Here is a 19,144-nt window from a genome sequence, read left to right on the forward strand (position 1 = left end):
GATGAATAATAAACTCCTGGATTTCAATAGGCCTGATAACACATTTCAAGGAGAATCTGTAATTTGATTTGAGTCAACAGGAAGCTTTCCACTTTCCAAAGCGGGCAAACAAACTCCTCCTACTCCATCAGAGCAAAACACATCAATTATCACGTTAAATTTCATTTTCTTTATGAAAAATTTATGATAATTTCCTACAACTCTGAAACTTCTCCTATGAAAGAGTCAGAAATGAATCACCAGCAGCGCCGCATGTATCATGTGAACAAAAGGCCGTGCGTGGACGGGTAAGCGTGTCATAAAAGCACTGTAAGAGCATCATACAGATGCACTCCAGCTGCTGATTTATGGTTTTAATCACCAGCAGTTGGTGGACGGAGGTCAGGCAGAGCAGAAAGCTTTGGGAACAACACGCTGTTGCTTCAGGATGTAATATTCCTTTTTTACATGCAGTTACGCTAATAAAATATTGAGACACAGATACTGTGGCGTCTCACAGAGCCTGATGATAATTTAATGCGCTCTGGGGTTTTTCGATTATTGCCAATTAACATGAGCGAGCTCGCTGCCCCGGCTGCACATCAACTAAGGCGTTCAGGTCCAACTGGAACTTATTAAAGAAGTTCTGAGACAAAGAGTCCGGTTTTCCCCGAGCAGGACGATAAAAAGCTGAAGTTCAGATTTGTTTGTTCCTGTGTTAACATTACGATCATGATAGAGTTAGATCATAGAGTTTCCCATAATTAACATTATTCAGATTATTTCATGCTTTATTAAGCATTTATTAGCGGTGATATTCTGGTTCGCTGCTGTTGGACCTAAAGCCAGAACAGCGCCTTAACAACAGTTAAAGGGAAACTCCAGAGTGTTGCACTATGATAGCCTGGCTGATGCGTCCACATCTCGATGAGATGGTGTTCTGGGAACTAGGTGTGCATTTTCTCGTATTTGAGGCGTGGTTTACGAATGCCTAGAGCCGTTTATTGGGCGCTACGAATGTCTATCAAATGGCGTCTGGTTCTTCCCATGCTGCTTTGCGCGCGATTCATAGCCAATTGTATCACTTATACCAGATGACGTATGTAGAGCGACAGAAATTCGACGAGGAAGAAGGCAATGAAATCTTTCAACGCCAAACGTTGCTCTTTTTTAAAAGTAAACTTGCGTTCTAAGCTACTTAAAACGCTTTCTAAGGCTGCATCGAACGGTAACGTTGTGTCCGCTGGCATGTTGGATTAACACTCTACAAGCTTCGGTGTCGCGCATAGACGTCGTCGTCGTCTTGCTGCCCCCCCTGTTCTGTGATTGGTTCCCTAACTCAGGCAAAAATAAGGGCGGTGGTTTCCAGGCTGCCTTTGCAGTGTGAATGAAATCGCGCGCAAAGCAGCATGGGAATTCCCAGGCTAGCACTATGACCCAATTCCCCCCAAAGCTCAGCTCAGATATAACTGGTACGATGAAGGCGGGTCCCATCTTTCTTTTATCTTCGATGTGTGCTCAGATACAAAGAGCCAGCTGGGTTAGGTTTGGAGCAGGCCGCATGGATGTAGAGGTGTAAAGAATATGAAAACCATTGTCAGTTAAAGGTGACAAATCCTCTAAAAATCTAAAAATGTTTTTCTGTTCTTGGGTTTTTCTAAACAACAGAAGCTTCCATTTCTGCCTATTTTAAAGGTTAATATCCATTAAAAAACAGCTTGTGTGTTTGCTGCTGCTTTCAAAACTGCTTATTTTTACCAACATATGTGTTGGTAAGCATCTTTTTGGGCTCTAAAGAGTCTTATTATTATATCTACTCATTAATGCTGATAACAAGGTCCGCCTCGTGCGTCACCACCTGGACTCTAGAGCAGCGGAGACGCGTTCTCTGGAGTGACCAATCACGCTTCTCCATCTGGCAATCTGATGGAGGAGTCTGGGTTTGGCGGTTGCCAGGGTAACGGTGCTTGTCTGGCTGCATTGTGACAAAGTGTAAAGTTTGGTGGAGGGGGGATCATGGTGTGGGGTTGTTCTTCAGGAGCTGGGCTTGGCCCCTTAGTTCCAGTGAAATGAACTCTGAATACTTCAGCATACCAAGAGATTTTGGACCATTTCATGATCCCAGCTTTGTGGAAACAGTTTGGGGAACAGTTTGGGGAATAGTTTGGGGAAACAGTTTGGGGAAACAGTTTGGGGAAACAGTTTGGGGAAACAGTTTGGGGAATAGTTTGGGGAAACAGTTTGGGGAAACAGTTTGGGGAAACAGTTTGGGGAACAGTTTGGGGAAACAGTTTGGGGAAACAGTTTGGGGAATAGTTTGGGGAAACAGTTTGGGGAAACAGTTTGGGGAAACAGTTTGTGGAAACAGTTTGTTGGAAACAGTTTGGGGAAACAGTTTGGGGAATAGTTTGGGGAAACAGTTTGGGGAACAGTTTGGGGAAACAGTTTCTGGAAACAGTTTGGGGAAACAGTTTGGGGAAACAGTTTGGGGAAACAGTTTCTGGAAACAGTTTCTGGAAACAGTTTGGGGAAACAGTTTCTGGAAACAGTTTCTGGAAACAGTTTGGGGAAACAGTTTGGGGAAACAGTTTGGGGGAACAGTTTGGGGAAACAGTTTGGGGGAACAGTTTGGGGAAACAGTTTGAGGAAACAGTTTGGGGAAACAGTTTGGGGAAACAGTTTGGGGGAACAGTTTGGGGAATAGTTTGGGGAAACAGTTTGGGGAAACAGTTTGGGGAAATAGTTTGGGGAAACAGTTTGGGGAAACAGTTTGGGGAAACAGTTTGGGGAAACAGTTTGGGGAAACAGTTTGGGGAAACAGTTTGGGGAATAGTTTGGGGAAACAGTTTGGGGAAACAGTTTGGGGAAACAGTTTGGGGAAACAGTTTTGGGGAACAGTTTGGGGAAACAGTTTGGGGAAACAGTTTGGGGAAACAGATTGGGGTACAGTTTGGGGAAACAGTTTGGGGAAACAGTTTGGGGAAACAGTTTGGGGAAACAGTTTGGGGAACAGTTTGTGGAAACAGTTTGGGGAACAGTTTGGGGAAACAGTTTGGGGAAACAGTTTGGGGAAACAGTTTGGGGAAACAGTTTGGGGAAACAGTTGGGGGAACAGTTTGGGGAAACAGTTTGGGGAAACAGTTTGGGGAACAGTTTGTGGAAACAGTTTGGGGAACAGTTTGGGATACAGTTTGGGGAAACAGTTTGGGGAAACAGTTTGGGGAAACAGTTTGGGGAAACAGTTTGGGGAAACAGTTTGGGAAACAGTTTGGGGAAACAGTTTGGGGAAACAGTTTGGGGAACAGTTTGGGGTACAGTTTGGGGAAACAGTTGGGGGAAACAGTTGGGGGAAACAGTTTGGGGAAACAGTTTGGGGAAACAGTTTGGGGAAACAGTTTGGGGAAACAGTTGGGGGAACAGTTGGGGAAACAGTTGGGGGAAACAGTTTGGGGAAACAGTTTGGGGGAACAGTTTGGGGAAACAGTTTGGGGAAACAGTTTGGGGTACAGTTTGGGGAAACAGTTTGGGGAAACAGTTTGGGGAAACAGTTTGGGGAACAGTTTGTGGAAACAGTTTGGGGAACAGTTTAGGGAAACAGTTTGGGGAAACAGTTTGGGGAAACAGTTTGGGGAAACAGTTGGGGGAACAGTTTGGGGAAACAGTTTGGGGAAACAGTTTGGGGAACAGTTTGTGGAAACAGTTTGGGGAACAGTTTGTGGAAACAGTTTGGGGAAACAGTTTGTGGAAACAGTTTGGGGAAACAGTTTGGGGGAACAGTTTGGGGAAACAGTTTGAGGAAACAGTTTGGGGAAACAGTTTGGGGAAACAGTTTGGGGGAACAGTTTGGGGAATAGTTTGGGGAAACAGTTTGGGGAAACAGTTTGGGGAAATAGTTTGGGGAAACAGTTTGGGGAAACAGTTTGGGGAAACAGTTTGGGGAAACAGTTTGGGGAAACAGTTTGGGGAATAGTTTGGGGAAACAGTTTGGGGAAACAGTTTGGGGAAACAGTTTGGGGAAACAGTTTGGGGAAACAGTTGGGGGAAACAGTTTGGGGAAACAGTTTTGGGGAACAGTTTGGGGATGGCCCCTTCCTGCTCCAACATGACTGTGCACCAATGCACAAAGCAAAGGTCCATAAAGACACGGATGAGCCAGTTTGGTGTGTTTGCAAAGTGTGTTTGCACAACAAATGTTATGGCGCTTTCATTCATATGGCAGCACATTTAAAATAAAGCTAAATGCTAAAAGCTATACACTACTTTTGGATTCATTTTTGGATTTTGCGTACAAATGCGATTAATCGTGATTAATCAGGGAAATCGTGTGATTAATTAGATTAATTGTTGCCCAGCCCTAATAATTACCCTTGCTCAACTCATTCTTATTGTAATTTAGCCAATAATACGATCCTTTCAGTGCCATGTGACCCCACCGACTGTGTACGGTGTCAGTTTCTGTCTCGGCTCACAGTTTTAACAGTACAACACAGCAGCGACTGCTTTTTTTAAAGATCCTCACTCGTGCCTCTAATGAAGTTCCTCCTCTCATGTAACAGTTACCAGTTTATGTCTAATGCCTGTAAGGTTCGGATCAAAGCACACAAAAGCACACAAAAGACACACGACCGAGATCAGGAGAGTTTTGGGAGCATAATTAACCGGAGAAGGACATGAAATATGTCCGTGGTGATCATCAGTATCATTAGCTCACGGTTCATCTTTAAGACGCATTAAATGTCTGCATGACGGTTGGGTTCGGGTAAAAAACGGTTTCTTTGAACATTTCAAACATTCACCATCCCTGCAGGAGGAATCCTGCTGGAATTTGTCTCTTCTTTACTTTTTATGGTCGAAACTGGATGTTTTTACTGGGAAATAGAAATTTATATTAATTATTCCATTAATTATGTTTTATTATTAATGCTGGAGTGGATGGCGGTGCAGTGCAGTGGATCAGACGGCTGAGGCAGTTTGTCCGTCTGTTTGTAAGATTAACAAAAAAACTCAACTTCATTAAACCTGATGGAGACTTGGACCAATGTACCATTCATGAATAGTACATGAAAATGTGCATGGAGTATAGTAAAAGCTCACTAAATATTTGTTAGCGTTACTATAAAACACCTGAAAGTTTTGGCTGTGTGCAGAGGAAGATCAGGTACATATTGGTTTTAACTATGGACATGCAGGGCCGGTTTTTGCTGTGGGCAAGGGCCCTCAAAAAAAAAAAAAAAAAAAAAAAATTAATTAATTACCTTCATGTAATTAACTGGGTTATGTGAAAAATATTTGAAAAAAAAAATCTGTGCATTTTGATGGTCGGGGTTATCTTTTTGAACCAGAATACACTGATGAAGAGTTGTTGGCACAAGATGCAGCGAGGATGGCTCAAACCGATGATCCAGATACGAGAGCTGCTGCTAGGTCACGCATTGGGGAGACATGGTGGTGCAGATGTGGACATTGTATTACTCTGACCACAGAGGAAGACAGTATGTGCTACATGGATTGGGATCTCTTACAGCGCGATCCAGATGGGTCACATAGCAGCGAGTGTTTCACCCAGACAGAGAGGTTCCCCCACATGCTGTACCGGGACGAGTTAGTTGTTCGATAGGAAACAATACCAAACATGGCAATGTGTAGTATATATACTATACTATAGTGTATGATTTCTGCGATCGATTAATTTGTGCGCACGCCTGTGGAATACGGAAGCTGAGTGAGGTAAGTACGCTGTTTTTGAAATCTCAAAATGTATCATGTCTGTGCTAGCTAATGGTATGGTTAGCCCCTGGGTTGAATTGTATTGCTACTGACACCACGGCCAATTTGGTAAAAAGTATTTTGATACACGTTAAGAGCCTCAGGAAAGGTTAAAAGCTTGCCCGATAGAGCCCGCTTTCATGGAAATCAGCGCAATCGGACAACTTTGCGCAGCGGGCATGAAAATGTCTTGTGGTTTTCCCTTTGGCCAACTTTCCTTGGTCTCCAACAGATGAGATATGTTTGTAAAAATGCCGGAATTCTCCTTTAAAGCAATGAAAATGTCGATGTAAACAGTTCTCTGGAGGCCTTTCTTTGGCAGGAGATGGGGAATAGATGGGGTGCACATGCAGGACGTGGACCCAGGTGTTTCAGCCTGGGACACTTTCTAAACTACTTGAGCATCATGGTCAACTTTTAACAGAGTTTACCAGTCAGCCGCACAAGAGGTGGTTTAAAATCGTCATGTTAGGCTCCTAAAAGATGCAGCCACCAGCAGAACATCTAATGTGGGACTGAGCTGAACTAAGGCCACGGTCGAGCTTAATGAAGATGAATATTTCACATCACAATATTCCCCCGTCTCTGCTTTTTGTCGACTTGGTAAGTGACCCCAGGTCAGTTGCCATCATTAGAGAATTGAGACAACAAATGTTATGGCATTTTAACGATTAAAATGTTTAATCTAATTAATCACATGATTTCCCTGATTAATCACAATTAATCGCATTTGTACGCCAAATCCAAAAATGAATTCAGCGTATAGCTTTTAGCATTTAGTTTTATTTTAAATGTGCTACCATATGAATGAAAGTGCCATAACATTTGTTGTGCAAACACACTTTTTACATCAGCGTCTTTCTGTAGTTTTTATGTAGAAGCCTCGCTCCACTGTCTGTTTCCTTGAATGACTTGCTGCTATCAGTTGTGTGTTTTGCCTTTAAGTGATATTTTAGACTGGAACTACTACGCTGAGAAGACAATTCAACTTGGCTGTAAATGCAGGAGTTTTCTTTTATTTATTTATTTTGAAATACGTGCTTTTATGTTGAAACAAGTAAAACAGGAAGTAGCGCCGGTTAGCTCCGTGAGCTTCACACAGAGACCGAGGAGCACCTGTAGCGGTGATGTTACCTGCTAGTTTATCTTTTACAATAATAAAACCTGCGTTAATGCGCGATAAAATATTCATCGGCGTTAAATTAACTCGCCCAGCCCTAGTTTAAAGGTTTCTGTGTCTTATGTGAGGAGGCGACTGTAACAGCTGTAACAGGAAGCAGCCGTCACATTGGGGGACGACGGACTGTTAAAAACTGACCTTGGTTGCAGAGGGAGCCGAAGAAGCCGGGGAGGCATTCGCAGTGGCCGCTGACGTGGTGGCACGCTCCGTCACTGTGGACGCACTGAGGACACGACTGGCTGCAGCGCTGACCGTAGAAACCCGGAGAACAGGCTGCAGAGGACACACACAGCACTGTGGATGAGCAGGGAGAAAGTGGAAGGAAAACAGATCACTCTTCTACTGAGTTCTTTGATTATTCTAATAATCGACTTCATGGCCCACTCCAAATTGAGTCCATGAGTGTGTTTTCCTTTGGGGTCATCCTGTTGGCTTTATTAGCTTTGTTTTCCCTTTTCGGGCCAAACCTTGCTCATGCATCTTCCTAAAGCTTTTAATTTGCTTTAATTGATGTTACTCTAAGTGGTGAGGAGACCCCAAGCAGGCTGCTCTCCTGCCTCCCTCAAACTACAGCATTTTCTTAATTAAGATAATTGCTTCAACTGCGAACCGGGAGGCCTTAAATCTATAACTCTGATGCAGAAAGGAGTAGCGGCGTGGGCCGGTGTGCCTCAGACACTCCCATATGTTCACACACACCGGACATCCTCATCCACACGGAGCCTCACACTTTATTACAAGTTAACTTTACAAATTAACTTACCGGCTAAATACACAACGTCACAGCCGCAGCTCGGTATTTATCAGAGATTGAAATGGAAGTTACTAACCTATCGTCATGATCTTTGTCTCATATCTATATATAGATATATATCTGCATCTTAATATATAAAAATATATGGTGTATTGTAACATTACACTTCATTGTCTCTTGACATTTCTGGTGGTCTCTGGAGGTCTTTTTCTAGCCTCTTTAATGTGAAAGATATTCAGGTGTATGGCTGTGCGTGTGCAGGGCTCAGATGAAGTTCTGTTGTTATGACAGAGGTGTTAGATTCCAACGCCGCTCTCTCCACCGCTGTTGTACAGATTTAAGTCAGCTTATATAAGGATAAAATATGCCAACAGCTTTAGTGCAGCTTTGTGATATTACATGAATTGTTTTGAAAGACAATTTGAGTGTCTGACTGAATAGAAAAGCAGAAATAAGTTGCCTGGACACACCAAAGATCTCTATCCTGGAAACCTGCTGTCTGAGCCAATCATGCGTGGCCTTGTTTACATTTGTGAGTCTTAAGCTGTGTTCGAAACCGCTAACTTTTTGAGTTAGTATGCGAGTTTGAGTAAGCGAGAAGTTCCCGGATGCATACTAGATTCTCCGAAATGTTGGGTATGCATCATGAGGTTACTACTCATACTCAAACTACCCAAGATGCAACGTAACGTGACGTCGCCGATCGTCATTTCCTGTCAAAACGGCAGTTTCAAGCTAGCTACAACGAGGGTAGGTTCACTTCCTGTTTTCAAAACAAAAGCACCAATTGTATCGTAATGACTTTCCCTATGATAAAAGGCAACAGGTATTTTATTTTGTGAAAATAACCGGAAGTGCGTTGCTCACTGCGGCTAGCTTTAGTAGCGCCGAATTCGTGGGAACAAAATTGTAAACAGCCGGTATTTTGTCAGGTTTTCAACACGTTGGGGATCTAAACGACTACTTTCTCACCTGAAAATGTTTCAAATGTTGCTAAAGTTTACAGAGTTTAGAGCTTAAGGGAAATCAGCTTCAGGCCGGCTGATTTCGGCTCGGGCAGGAGCGAAATGCATTGTGGGTAAACGCTCTGCATACTGTCTGATCGATGAGTATGCAGTATGCAAGTATGCAGTATGCAAGTATGTAGTATGCGGTTTTGAACACAGCCTTACTTTCTAAAAAAAACAGCAGCCTAATGTGATGGTGGATCATCCAGTGAAACCTTGTGAGTACAGTCACAGGTAATTTCAGTTTGACGGTTAGCCATATTTACTCAAACCCTACAGCCGGGATGTCCTGGAGGGCCGCTGTCCTGCAGGTTTTAGACGTTTCCCTGCTTCAACACACCTGATTCAGATCAATGCATCATTAGCAGGCTGCTGCAGAACTTAACAACCTTTAGAAGAGATCCATTTTATCTGAATCCGATGTGTTGAAGCAGGGAAACGTCTAAAACCTGCAGGACAGCAGCCCTCCAGGACCGGATGTGGGGATCCCTGCTGTACACAATATAATTCCATTTGTCGGTTCATATGTTGGTCTGAAAAATACCATTTTATTTACCGACAAATGAGCAGACTGCCTGCTCTTCATTTCGACAACATAATACTGAGAGGATGTTTGGCTTGAGTAAAAAGAGAAGAACATTTCCCACCAAAGAACTGATTAGCCTTTATGTTCATAATCACATCTTCCGTTGAAACGATTGGATTCAGGACCAGCTGCTGGTCTCCTAAAGTGGCAAAACAGGCAGTGTCCCACCGTAACTGTCTGTTAATGGCCTTTAGTCAACATTAAAGTATTGTTTGCAGTTGGGATGCACTGATTGTGGGTTAAAAATGATGTTAAAAGTAGTAATTTGACCAATTGCCAGTGGCTGACTGACTGTTTTTGCCATTTTTCTTCCTTAAACACAAGTGAAAGTGAAACAAAAACAAACAGTTTTTCAGCCCTTCATCACACTATTTTTAAATGAGTTTTAGTATAGTTTCAAAAGCCCTTTTAGCCTGTAAAAATCTCACCGACTCGATGAGTTCTCGATGACTTGATCGGCCAAACAACACGTTTTTGTGAAAAATAAATCGCCTGCTGCCACCTGCTGGATATTTTCTGAATCTGCAGCTGCAGGCTAATCCTGCCAGTTTCAGGGCAGTTTCTGATAGGCTGATTGCAGTCAACAAGCTGAATATCGGCCAATACATCTGTACATCCCTATAAATTAGGCGTATATAGCAAAATTTAGCAGGAAATCGCATTGAAACATGCTGTGGAACCTGTTCGATAAAGCTGAGTTTAGTTTGGACTTGCTCCACCACAGCTCTAGCAGAAGTACAGCATGTGCATGCAGAAAATGTGTGTTTGTGATTCACTTCGCCTGCAGCTGGTGCCGCGGTAGCCGGGAGCACAGACACAGGTGCCGTCCTCGGGGGAGCAGGAGCCTCCGTTCTCACAGGTGCAGCTGGTGGAGCAGTTGGGTCCCCATCGGCCCTCGTTACATACACTGTCACAGTGGACACCTTAACAAACACACACACATACACAAAGATTAGGGCAGCATGGAGAGAGAATCTCAATGAAGTCGAACAGGATTCCATCCCTGCTCACCGAGTCCAGATGTCGCTCTGGACATATTCTGCGTTTCATTACAACTTGAGATTTTTCTGGTGAACTTCTTTCTATGAGGATGCAGATTTTTGGGGCATCTTTGGATGCTGTGCTGCAGCTTTTCCATCTGTTATGACGGATAACCATGGCAACATGAAAGTTGTTAGCGTGTTGGAGCAGCCAAATGAGCTACCAAAAGGGTATGCAACCTTCAAAAGCCCCAAGTAATGCCTGGAATAAGATGAGTTGAAGAGAAGACGTCAAGGATGCAGAGCGGGAACAAAATGGAGAGAAAGGAGGCAGAAGTTCAAACTTCATTTTCTTCTGATCACCATGTGAAGTGTGAGATCACTGGCAGATAAAAACGGACGAGCTTGGAGACTTGATGAGGATGCAGCAGGAATATCAGGGCTGCAGGAACAGCTCTAACAGCTCTCTGCTCAGCTTTAAGACTATCCGGGCAGACAGAGACCGCAGACAGAATGGTAACAGTAAAGGAGGAGGATCACAGAGCTGGTTAACAACAGATGGTGTAATCCTGGATCTGGCTGCAGGAACAGCTCTAACAGCTCTCTGCTCAGCTTTAAGACTACCCGGGCAGACAGAGACCGCAGACAGAGCGGTAACAGGAAAGGAGGAGGATGACAGAGCTGGTTAACAACAGATGGTGTAATCCTGGACATGTTGAACTGCTGGCTGTGAGTTTCTGTCTATGTTATCTTCTGACAGAGTTCACCTGAGTCACCTGAAGTGAGTAAGAGGAGCGGTGTGACATAACAGCGAGGCGTATCTTTGCTCATCTCCCCGTTAAATGACCTACCCAACACACACAGTGCTATTTAATTTGAATCAGCCCCACAAATATTCCCAAAGATTCACATTAAAAAAGGTACTGCCGAATTATTTACAATTAATCGTGTTTCCTTTCTAATGACATCATCTTTATGCAAGCCCGTCCTCTGTTGTTGGTGTTTCACATCTGCGACGTGCATTTCTTTTACACGAAAGACATCCTCAGCTGAGAATAGTCCCAAAATAAACAGGCTTTTCCCTCCTGTTCGAGTAATATTTGATCAAAAGCACACACATAGGCTGAGTCAGAGAGAACAGAGCAGACTAATCCATTGATTTAATCTTTTTCATGAGAGTAATGGGACAGGGAGGGGATTTTTTAATAGGGTGAAAAGAAATATCCACAAACGAGAGCTTCATTCTTTTAACACACAGACCTTAATAGCTTCCAGAAAGAACTGCAGGTTTTTGTCAGGAGGGAAGAGATGTAAAGCTGTGGCTGTGACAAACGATCCCTTTCATCATTGATCTTTATTTATCAAGTAATTGTTCATTTGAATGTCAAGAAGAAGAATAACAATATCAATATTTAATGAAAACATTACTAAACTGAGCAAAAGATCATTAAATAGTTTAAAATGTGTAAAGTTATGTCCTGTTTGATCATCATTGTGATGTTCAGGCACACAACAGTTAATGCAAATTAGAAAAAGTAAATTCTCCTTTATTTCACTGTTTAGTAATGAAGGCATCTACAAATAAATTATGCATTGGTTTGGTCGACGTAAGACAAACAGAAACTGAATCAATATGTTTGTTGCCCAAAAGCATTTTTCAATAAATATATATTTGCTGGAGGCCAACAAAGGCTGGATGCACGAGTTCAGAGTCCAAAATGTATTCTAATCATATGATTTTAAACGTATTTTTGGCACAAACAAATGTTTTAATAAAGAAGTTGTGAATTTGACAACGAAAGAGGAGCGACCGACACATTAACTCTGTGGTACATTTAAAAAATGTATCAGCTTGACCAAGTCAACACAGACAATAAGAGACGGGATTGATCAGTTTTACCGTCTGTCAGACAGCTGGCAGCTCGGTCTCAGTCCTGCTGTTTGGGCTGACATCAGCTGTCCAGCCAAAAATGATAAAACAGCCTAATAATCTCAGAAAGTCTCAGAATCTGTGGCCCAACACAGCCTGTAGGATACAGAGCGTATCCCATCCTTCAGGGTTTTCTTTGTATTGGTCTCAGTCAGGGGAAAACCTATTTAGCCAACATTGGTATTCAATTAAATCCAATGCAGTTTTATTTATATAGCATCAAATCACAACATATGTCATCTCAAAGCTGTTCAAAGCTATTGAGTGTAGCGTGCTCTCAGGAAAGACAGAGAACGGAGATGTTTACATAAAAATCTTCCCCCCTTTTTCAAATGTCTTCACCACAAAACATTTCACTGTTTACGATCCTTTTTAACGGATTACCTAAAGAAGATAACGGAGCCAGATGTGAATCCAGCCAAATGTGGTCCTTGGTTGAGTCTTCACTCCCCCATGCCATCCACGCATAATAAATTATGCAAACTGACACCTTCTGATAAAGAAACAGACCAGGCTTGCTCCTTTGGCCTGGCCTGTTACGAAAGGAATGTTCAACTCTCTACTTTTAGAAGAATAAGAATCAACCCTAATCCTCACTTTTCCTGGAATAAAACTGTTAAAATCGGAACTGCATAAATCTACAGATCATTTTGAAACATTCGCCATTCTTTTACATGAAGTATTTACCAAGTTATGGAATATGGGATTTAATAGAAATTCTTCCGTGGAGCCACAGCGCCACCCAAAGGACACGGATGACGGACACTTTTCACTATGTCAGCCTAATGACCAAGGACACTTATAACTATGGATGTTTTAATGTTCTCATTATGTACAATGCATAACCCAATGGTGTTAATTCCACAGGTATTACCCAAAGAGCTGCAGATTATTCTAGTTAACAGTAACCAAAAGTTGTCATACCATTTCTATCATGATAATACGAAGTATTGTATGCTGATAACTGTTCCATGCTCATATTTGTGTTTATGCCTGCTCGCATGCAACATTATTGTCTGTTAGGAACATTATATTGTTTAAAATCAATGCCATATGAGTTAAATACGGTATAAGGAAGAAGCAGGAATTAACCCCTTTTGTCTTATGGGTTCAGCTTGGTCAACCCCCCCTTTTTCCTTTGGGTCAAAAGCCAGCTGAACGCTGATTGGACGAAAGCTGACATGTGACCTCGAGCTTAAAAGCAGAGGCGCCAGGAGGCTCGATCTCTTGCAATTTTGCTCTCTTACGCTCTTACAACTTTTGCTCTCACTTTTCAACTCGCAACTCTGGGACCTCCCAGTGGTCTTCCAAGCCTTGACCACTCCCTTTGTTCTCTTGTAATCTTGTCCTCTCTGTTTTACTCCGTAACTATTAATTCCCAATTTTTTTAGACTTTCCCCCTTTTAAAATCTGGTCCGATACACGCGAGTGTTTGTTAACTCATACAGCCCGGCCCAAGAAGAAGAAGAAGTCGATTCGACGTCATTGATAGTTAACCCTGTTAGTTAAACTGCTTCCTTCCTTCCCTCCGTATGCCATTCTGAATACTGCAAATAATTCATATTCTGTCTCTTTATCAATTGTTTATACACCTATATACCTGTGCAATGTTGAACAAATGTTTGTAAGTCATCCATTTAAGCGCGTCACGGACAGTTTATTAAGCCGGTTGTCACTTCAAATAGAATTTACGTCAGAATGAGACTACCCATTTTATTATCTTAACAGTTTTCCTCTCTGGACTGTAACTTAAACAAGTTAAACAAATCAGGAGGTGGTGCCCTAAATTCGAGGTTTAAGGTATTGAGACTGTGCTAACATCTTATAAATCCTTATATTTAATACATATATAAACGCCCAATAACGCTACATGAGAAAGCCACCTCACTAAAATAACTACCAGGTAGACCAGCATCTTTTAACGCCCCTTATACGAGTCAGTCATCAAATGTGCATATTTCCATAAAACTGGATGGAAAATCTGCTAAAATTATTATTTCAGACCAAACAAACATGTATGTGGGAAACTGGGGGAAACCCTAACCCCTGGATGAGATTTAAGGTTGTTTTAAAAGACTTGATTCTAATTCATGCAAGCGTTAAATCAGACTTTAAAGATCATTTTAGATCCAAGCCTGCATGTTTTCCATGTTTCCCAGCTCCAGCACACCTGATTCAGATAAATGGAGCTCTTTAAGCTCTGCAGGGGGAAGATGAAGACCCGGTTAATTTGAAATGAGCAGGAAAACATGGTTAACACCATGGGTTGGGAAACACTGCTCTGGTAAAACCGGTCCCAGAACTCTCCACAGATTGTCTCATGTGTTAGATAGGGATAGAGATAGATAGATACTTTATTGATCCCGAAGGAAATTGAAGCATCCAGTAGCAAAACATAACAATAAGAATGTTTTATACATCTATCTATCCATCCATCCATTTTCTATACTCGCTTAATCCGTGGGTCTGGTCGTGGGGGGGCTGGAGCCTATCCCAGCGGTCATCGGGCAAGATACATCATAGATATATCGAGATACAGCGGGGTATATCCTGGACGGGTCGCCAGTCCATCAGTGGTCCACACACATGATGAGCTTAATTGGATTATAGCTATAGTTGGGTTATGCTCCTTATTTGAGCAAGGGTAATTCTCCTTGGATATATGGTGGTGAATGAATGGGATCAGAGGCACAAAGCGTGTCATACCCCGGTATGATAGGTGGCGCTGTACCCATTCCAGCTGTTGCTAATAGAGCCACTTCCTGTTGACCTCTTCACCACCAACAACAACAACAAACTCAGGCATTGGAGAAAGATGGAGAACGCAGAGCCAGATGAAGCTACGTCCCTCTACATTTGGTCTGTGATGAGCTGCTTGTTGCACAAACTCGATGCCCAACGGAGCATTCTCCATCGCGTTGTTTGTTTCTTTCTGACGGCGACAACAACAGGAATATCGTCTCCTTTGACTTCCGGGTCACGACCCCGGGAAAACATCTGGAGCATGCGCAGAACGCAAAGTCTGATTCACCACGAGCTTCAGCGTCTACAAGCAGGTTTAGAGTGACTTTCAACCCAGTTATCTCGGGGTCTGAATCCCATCCGATCCAGTTCTTAGTCAGATTAAGGTGTCTACATGCACTTAATAACTCAGTCTGATTGTAATTTAGCCAATAATCCGATCCTTTCAGTGCCATGTGACCCCACTGAGTGAGACAAATCAGACAAACAACCACACACATGCTCACTCCTAAGGACAATATTTTAAAGGACTTATGAAATGAATTTTAATTGTTGGAATTTCACAGTTTTTGCTGCTGATTCTAAAGGTTCCAAGCCTTGCGATTAAAATGAGATATTGTCTGGAGAATAATTTATCCGGGAAGTCATGTTAAAACGGGCTCAAAAGGAGCCACATTTTGTCTTTTTGTGCGAATTCATTTTTTTATGCGTGACGTCATAGGGTTGACACAGAAGTTCTAGTCGTCTAACTGTAATGGCGGCGTCTATGGCTAAGACATCAAAGCACGGTGGAAAATATTGTGTTGCTGGAGGAACAAATGGTGTTAGTTGCAAAAATAGCAGCTGCACTGAAGGCATCTCTCTGCACATGTTTCCCAAACTAAAAAATACTGGAACTGAGGCTGACAAGGAGAAGGCAAAGACAAGAGCACGGTGGATCGTATCACTGCCTGCTGCCGCCTGCCGATAGCTGCACCTGTTACGGTGTTTGCTGCTCGGAAGCAGGGGACTGCTCGGTCTGCACTTCGGTCTGCACACATATCCAGCTAGAATTTGGCGCCGTGTGAGTGGCTGGCCGTCTACCTCTGCTAGCTTTTTTTGTGTTTTGTCATGTTTTTATCGTTTTCATCACTATGATCGCCTGAGTCTCTTGAAAATCAGAGATTCTGTGGACATTAAATCGATCACGTCAACGATCAGACAAAGCCACCGCCACCTGTTTTAGCGTCTGTACCCTCTTACCTATGGCATCTACCTGGTCGGTTGCCACGCAACAGCCGTCGCAGAAGACGTGGAAAGAGAGGTGGAGTAATATGCCGGCTGAAAGCCCACCTGGCTTTGCCCTCCACCAACAACGCTCGCCATCTGCTGTCTGGTCTCTCCGGTGATTGCGCCGGCTACGACATCCGAGGCTCAGAGGATCAGTCCTACCGATGGCTGCTGTCAGTCGTGCCGAGGCCGGGTGCCCATCTCCACTGCCGCCGACCCGTGAGGATCCGCAGATGGGGCCGCGCACTGGAGGATCTCCGACCCGTTAATCCACGCCATTGTTTATTAAGCTTACATTAAAACCATGTTATTATCACATACGTTTTTTTTTAAGTGGCTGGATTTCAAAGTGCCCCTTCGTTAGGTTTCAACGTGTCAAAGACAGCGCAGCAGAATGCCATATCTGCCAAACCGCCATGTTCAAATCTTTTCCAGTTTACCACAGCAAACATACACTATTGTGTCATTTGATTGATAACATCTTAATAATAATCAGCGTGTAGTAGGAGCGATGGCTGTTTTGTGCCGCCGATCCTGTGCCGAAAATGGTAACTTTAATTTCCATTACCCAAACGGGAGGTGCAGAGAGCCTCTACAATATAGATATTAAATCAATTTGTGTGGCTTAAATTCAACGAAAGTTTTTCCACATAATGTTAGAGGTGTGTTCTTTCGACCTGCTGATGTTTGTATCAGAATTTTGGTTCCTTTATGAGATATAAGTCCATCAAATGTATGTTACTATCGCAGCCAGCCATACTAGCAAATAAGGGAGTCAACCCTATGACGTCACGGTCACGTGGCCAATTTCGCACCAAAGGCCACATAATTCACACTTTTAAATGGCCGTTTTAACAAGTTATGGCCGGAAAATTTAGTTCAAGTTGGGTTGATGGTTTTAGAAAAAGACAAAAATTTCATTTGAATGATAGATGAACATTCGTTTCAGTTCATCTTTAAAGCTTTATATTTTCTCGTCACAGTGAGAGGGTTCCAGGTTCAACTCCCGGCTGTATGCGTGGGTTCTCTCCGGGTGCTCCGGCTTCCTCCCACTGTCCACAAACATGCATGTTAGGTTAATTGGTGACTTTAAAATAAAAGTGACCGTACAAGTAGCAGAAGTACCATCACTGAGTGCGTTACTGTCAGGGCAAAATATACCTAATTTAATAACCACCATTTAACGCCCTCTAATCTATAACCAGGGGCGTGGCCACAGGGGCATTGGCCCTAGCTGAAATCTGATTGGCCCCCTGAAGTGCCCCTGTCCTGTCACTCATCTGTCCTTTGTCCGAGAGTGGATTATAGGTGGGTGCAATTCCATACCGTAATGTCCAGCGTGAATAAAAAACTTACAGAAGAAGAATATTTGAACGATCTCAAACGATGTTGGACAAATACTTGACCCCTATATGAATATTGTGGTCCCTTGATGGCCCCTCACTCTCTATCTCTCAATCTGCCAACTATCTTGAACTCTTTCAGCAGTTTATTAAATTCCTATTTATCTGGTTGTGTGTGAGTGATAGAAAACGGCCGGAATCTGGCTGCTCAAACAGCAGAACTTTGATTTATGATTCCTGCCGACGCGTAAAATCTTTAATCATCAACAGCAGCGTGAATACAACCAATACAATAAGCAGGAAACTGTGTAAACATACACTATGATGTGCTAAAAATATACGTCAATACAGTCAACGATACAATTTTCCCTTGATACCAAATAGGGCTGGGCGAGTTAACTCGTTATTATCGCGTTAACTTGTTAATTATTTAACGCCGATAAATATTTTATCGTGCATTAACGCAGGTTTTATTATTGTAAAAGTCTGTTGAATGCATCACATTCACAGTTACAGCAAACACCACGAAGCATGGAGGAATAAAATAAAGATAAACTAGCAGGTAACATCACCGCTACAGGTGTGAAGCTAACGGAGCTAACCGGCGCTACTTCCTGTTTCACTTGTTTCAACATAAAGGCACGTATTTCAAAATTTTTTTTTTTAAAACTCCTGCATTTACAGCCAAGTTGAATTGTCTTCTCAGCGTAGTAGTTCCAGTCTAAAATATCACTTAAAGGCAAAACACACAACTGATAGCAGCAAGTCATTCAAGGAAACAGACAGTGGAGCGAGGCTTCTACATAAAAACTACAGAAAGATGCTGATGTTAAAAGTGTGTTTGCCCAACAAATGTTATGGCACTTTCATTCATATGGCAGCACATTTAAAATAAAACTGAATGCTAAAAGCTATACACTACTTTTGGATTCATTTTTGGATTTTGCGTACAAATGCGATTAATCGTGATTAATCAGAGAAATCATGTGATTAATTAGATTAAACATTTTAATCGTTGCCCAGCCCTAATACCAAATAATCCATCTGCACATGAACGCACATTTGAGGCTAAATAAAAAAATCTTCTATATTCTTTTTGTAACTTTTTGGCCTCTTGCTGAAGTGGCTTCCTCTTTCATCACTCTTGCATATAAATATATAAATATATATATATTTATGTGTGTGTGTGGGAGGAGTTTCCACAAAAGATGTCTTGCAGAATTGATCAGAGCCCCGGCGGCTCACAGGGGACAGTCTGGAGACTGGAACGCCCATGAGACTCACATTACATTCACTCTTAGAGCCTCTCAAGTTTCCCACCACATCTAAATATAGAAAGAGACAGACAGACAGTAGGAATAGTCTATATCTCTACCCCCCTGTGGTGAAGCCGCCTGGCAAATGTGCAGCTCATTAGAAACTTCCTTTGACTTATAGCATGAGAAGAGTAGAATAGTGGGGCGCTGGCAGCCATTATAACTTGATAAACTACCTCTGAACCAGAAAACGGGCGAAAATCAGAAGCTTTGTTCGTTACGCTGAGAGGGAGAGACGTGGAAAACGAGGAGGGATGGGATGGAAATGATTGGATGTTGGCGTCGTACAGTG

The 19,144-nt window shown here is 42.7% G+C and overlaps 1 protein-coding gene across 1 annotated transcript in view; it reads right to left on the reverse strand.

The window, feature by feature from the left end:
- LOC142381975 (multiple epidermal growth factor-like domains protein 11) overlaps positions 1 to 19,144 on the reverse strand; it is a 180,903-nt gene that overhangs the window by 23,291 nt on the left and 138,468 nt on the right. The window contains exons 14-15 of the mRNA XM_075467346.1: positions 10,049 to 10,195; positions 7,064 to 7,198 (exon numbers count right to left, since the gene is read on the reverse strand). Of these exons, the coding sequence (XP_075323461.1) occupies positions 7,064 to 7,198; positions 10,049 to 10,195 (282 nt within the window). The remainder of the gene's footprint in view (positions 1 to 7,063; positions 7,199 to 10,048; positions 10,196 to 19,144) is intronic.

This window comes from Odontesthes bonariensis, chromosome 1 (assembly GCF_027942865.1).
Source record: "Odontesthes bonariensis isolate fOdoBon6 chromosome 1, fOdoBon6.hap1, whole genome shotgun sequence".
NCBI lineage: Eukaryota > Metazoa > Chordata > Actinopteri > Atheriniformes > Atherinopsidae > Odontesthes > Odontesthes bonariensis.